Source organism: Hyposmocoma kahamanoa, unplaced genomic scaffold, assembly GCF_003589595.1.
Source record: "Hyposmocoma kahamanoa isolate Upper Pololo Valley unplaced genomic scaffold, ASM358959v1 86, whole genome shotgun sequence".
Taxonomy (NCBI): Eukaryota; Metazoa; Arthropoda; class Insecta; order Lepidoptera; family Cosmopterigidae; genus Hyposmocoma; species Hyposmocoma kahamanoa.
This window is the reverse complement of record NW_020654289.1, coordinates 13,905,224-13,909,478: the sequence shown is the minus strand read 5'-3', so window position 1 is coordinate 13,909,478 and position 4,255 is coordinate 13,905,224. Positions and strand designations below refer to the sequence as shown.

Here is a 4,255-nt window from a genome sequence, read left to right as displayed (position 1 = left end):
TACAAGTTCTTACTCACTGATAGAAATAGAACGCATATTTCCCGATATGGCGGAAGAAAGATATTTATACCGTTGTACGCGAATAGGCTCCAAGGCAAAGAATCAAATATGAGAAGACCTGAATGTGGAAAATGTAAACACGTGATCAACGGCCTGCAAAAACTATAATACATGGGGGCGATTTTTGTGCATTTTTATGAGATACACCCTGGTCAATTTCCGCAGGAAGTAAAAAATGTTCGAAATTCAAATAAACAAGATGGCCGCCATACAAATTTCTAAGCGGAAACTATTAGAGATAGGTAGGAGGTGCTCGAAGGAATATCATAGAATATCTTTAAAAAATTCAAGATGACGATTTAAAAATGGCGGCCGAAGAAAAACTAGCTTCGATCCGGCTGAAAATTGGCATGTAAGGGTCTTTAGGAGTCCTTAATCATAATTTGGGGCCAAAAGTTTATTTTCGCTATTTTTAATATGGCTGCCATATAAGTGTTTTTTTCATTAAAAATAACTGCCGAAAAAGATTTGTTCTGAATCGGCTGAAAATTGGCATGTGAAGGCCTCTAGGAGTGCTTGATAATAATTTGTGATCAAAATTGGTTTTTCGCCATTTTTGAATATGGCCGCCAAACAAGCGTTTATAACAATTAGCTCTAATTCAACTGAAAATCGGTATGTGGGGTGTCGGTACTCTATAAGTTTTTGGTTATAATTTACGGTCAAAATTTATTTAATTTTTTTTTTCAATACGGCTGCCATACAAACTTGTTTGGTGGTAGATAATTTTTTTTCTTATTCAACTGAAAATGGTATGGCTTCAATCATAATTTCGGGTAAAAATTTTGTTTCCGCCGTTTTTCGATATAACCGTAATTTTTTATCTAAATAGCTGTTGAAAATACTTGCTTTGCTTGGCCCGAAAATTGGCACGAAAAGAATTCCAAGATTGTTTAGTAAAAAACATATTTGTGCATTTTTTAAATATGTTCGCTATTAGTTATTTAATTTTTTAAAACAAAGTGATAAGTGCCGAGGCCGTAGGCCAAGGTCCACGGAGGGCGAAGCCCGAAGCGTATGCACGCTATCGCGATGGAGATAATACACGGAGGCGTAATAGTTTACGAGTATAAGATCTCACAATTGTAAAAATGTAAGGCATACTTCCCAATGTAGTGGAAATGAGGTACTTATTATAGCGTTGTTGTATCTCGATCGTCTCTCCGTTAGATTCCATTTTCTTGAAAGCTATGCCAAAGAGAAGTATATAGGGGGAAAAAATGCCAAACTGCTGCCGAATTTCCTGTTCTATGAATATCGAAACAACGATAACCCAAAATACTCAGACCAAAGCCAACTTAGAAATTTAATGTTTGTTTCTTAAATTGGCCCAAATCGGGAATCGAACTCCTCATCAGGCGCCCGCAGTACTAACTGCTGTGCCATCGAGGAGCTTGAGCACACTCCGTAAACTGAACCCGACCCCGCGCCGAAGGCCGAGCCCGGTGGGGTACAGGGCTCGTAAAGAATATTCATTCAAGTTATTCGTATGATGTCGCCGTATGTTAGATTCCTTGAAACTATCTTACCTGGTTGATAGCTTAGCATGTTCAACTTAAACGTAGCATCAGAAAGCGACGGTGGTGGTGGAGTGCCATCTGCACGTTCTAAAATAAAATAGTACAACTTAATATATTTTTATTTTAGCCTTTTTCCATGTAATTATTTATAGTTATAATTGAACTTACGTTGGTTATTATTATAAACAGGCGTGGTTCCGATAAGCGCAGCCTCGAACAACCACTCTCCGAACAGATGGAAGATCGAGTTCACTTTGGGGCGTAACGGTGTTAATGGTGGTTTCTCAGCTTCGCCCACTGAAGAATTATTATGATTTGGTTACTACACTTCGTCGGTGTTTTGTAGAAAGTGCGAAAGCGCCATTTCATTTTTTTTTTAGGGGAGCATGTTTTAGGTTTTAACGACTAAAAATATGTACGTCCTGTTTAAAAATTCAGTTTTGGTTAAAATAAGTTTATGTTTTAAAATTGAATATGAAACAGGACGTAAATATTTTAAAACGGTAGTGAAAAACTAAAATATGGGCCCCTGAAAATGTTTTTGAACTAGCGCTTTCGCCCTTTTTTTTATAAAACATCGACGATATATTCTTACTTCTTTTTTGTTCCATTAAATGTATCGATGAGTGTATTTTACATAATTATGTCGTACTAAGATATATGTCTTTATAGGGCCGTGGGAAAGTATTTTAGTTAGAGAGCCGATTTTACTGATTATGTATAAGGGCCCGATTTATATTTTAAGACTTTCGTGGTTATTCTTTAGTTACTTACCATGGTATGATTTTTTGATTGAAGAGATAATTGCTTAGGTCCTAACCTACTACTCACATCCTTTTGAGAGCATGTTCGTTCAGTTAAACAAAAAATAATTTTTGTTTCGTAGTAAATGATTACACCTATTCGAAGTAAATGTATTAAAAAGCCGTTATTGACTTTCATTTAATATACCTTAAAACGGGTTGTTTATATGAATAAATTAGCTGACTAATTAAGATATTATATTGTACAGGCGTCAAATAGTTGGCGTACAAAGTCAGGACATCTACACCTTACCTTGAGAAGTAATGGAGTTAGGCGGCGTAGTTGGAGCCACACTTGACGGCCTACTCGTTAGACCAATGAGAGACGTACGTGGTGTACCTGTGTGTATGGTTACAAGCTTAGCATAGGTGTTACGTTTATTTTGTTTGATCATTATTTTATTTGATTATTAAAACTCTTAGCAGAGACGGAAAGCTTTGTTTATTCTATTTTGCAGTCTATGGTACACTCGTAATCGATACGAGAATGATATACATAAATTAAAATAATGCACCTAATTGTAAAAGTAAAATAATTATGATTCGTTTGGTTATGGTTGCAAAGATGTTTCAAATTAAGCAGCCTAAGTATAACGTACTATAATTTCGTAAAGCAAGCAAATGTTTCCAGAATTTCATGGGACATAAAATGGGATGAAATTTGTAATATCAATTCATATTCAATTATTTTTTCGTGAAATTACTCCTACTACTACTAGTTTGTTATCATTATTAATAGTTATAAAAATGGAACATTTAGAAAAAATTCCTTCCATCCGAACCAACGTCTTCTAGCAAAGCGTGTCAGACGCTATGCCAACTAAGCCACGGAACGAACCAGTGGACCTCATGAATTTTTCTATGTCTACTTGGTAGTCAGATCTTTGTATTTGGTTTTTCAACGACTTTTTTTAGAGATGTCGCTAGTAACTTTAAGTAAATTTGTATTGAATTGATATTCAATAATTTTTTTGTGAAATTACTCCACTGGTTTGTTATAATTATTAATACAAAGATCGAACGTTAAGAATAAATTCTTTCGATCTGGCCGGATTCCAACCGGCGTCTTCTAGCAAACCGTTACAGACGCTATGCCAACTAAGCCACGTAACGAACCATAAAATGGGATTATTGAATTGTGAATTATGTTATAATGTCTATAATCTACAAGGAAAACCCAAACTAAAATCACTACGTACATCACTACAGAAAAAAATAAAAATTCCAGGGTAATAAAATACATGCTTGTAAGTAAAATATTTAAGACATTCCGCTTTAATAGCATGACTGCAAAACAAAAAATGTCCAAATTATATACCAGTGGTAAGATTGTTAGATTCACCATCTTTCTACAGACAAAACTCTTATTAAGTTCATAGATTTTTCGTTATAGAGTTTCACGCGCAGAAAGATAGTGATTTTCTTACCATAGCTATATAAATTAGAGACTTTTTGTGGAAAATGTCACTTATGTGGTTTTGCCTTTAAACAGACGATATCTAAAAACAAAGATCGTAAGATTTTAATTACAAAAAAATAATAATAAGACAACCTGATTTATATGTACAGTTAATAAAAGTCATGCTACCATACAGACTTCTGCATATATTTGCCGCTACACCTTGTCGTAGCCAATAATCAGTCAAGTGCAAAAATAGTAGTGAACAAGATTATCCCATTAGGAAGCATTCATATTCCATAGTCAGTCGAAGTGTATGAGTAGACTTCAAGTATGCAAAGAATTATTTATTTGTCTTTGTCTTTTTTCTTTGGTCCAGGTAAAATTTTAAGAAGTAATTGTAGTCATGAAAGCAAAGCCAAAGCACAATTTTCTTATGACGACCTCGGCCAATTTGCAAAAAAAAATCAGTT

The 4,255-nt window shown here is 34.7% G+C and overlaps 1 protein-coding gene across 1 annotated transcript in view; it reads right to left on the bottom strand.

The window, feature by feature from the left end:
- LOC113234916 (ral GTPase-activating protein subunit beta) overlaps positions 1-4,255 on the bottom strand; it is a 46,062-nt gene that overhangs the window by 24,346 nt on the left and 17,461 nt on the right. Inside the window, exons 10-12 of the mRNA XM_026470437.1 lie at positions 2,637-2,723; positions 1,749-1,877; positions 1,590-1,667 (exon numbers count right to left, since the gene is read on the bottom strand). Of these exons, the coding sequence (XP_026326222.1) occupies positions 1,590-1,667; positions 1,749-1,877; positions 2,637-2,723 (294 nt within the window). The remainder of the gene's footprint in view (positions 1-1,589; positions 1,668-1,748; positions 1,878-2,636; positions 2,724-4,255) is intronic.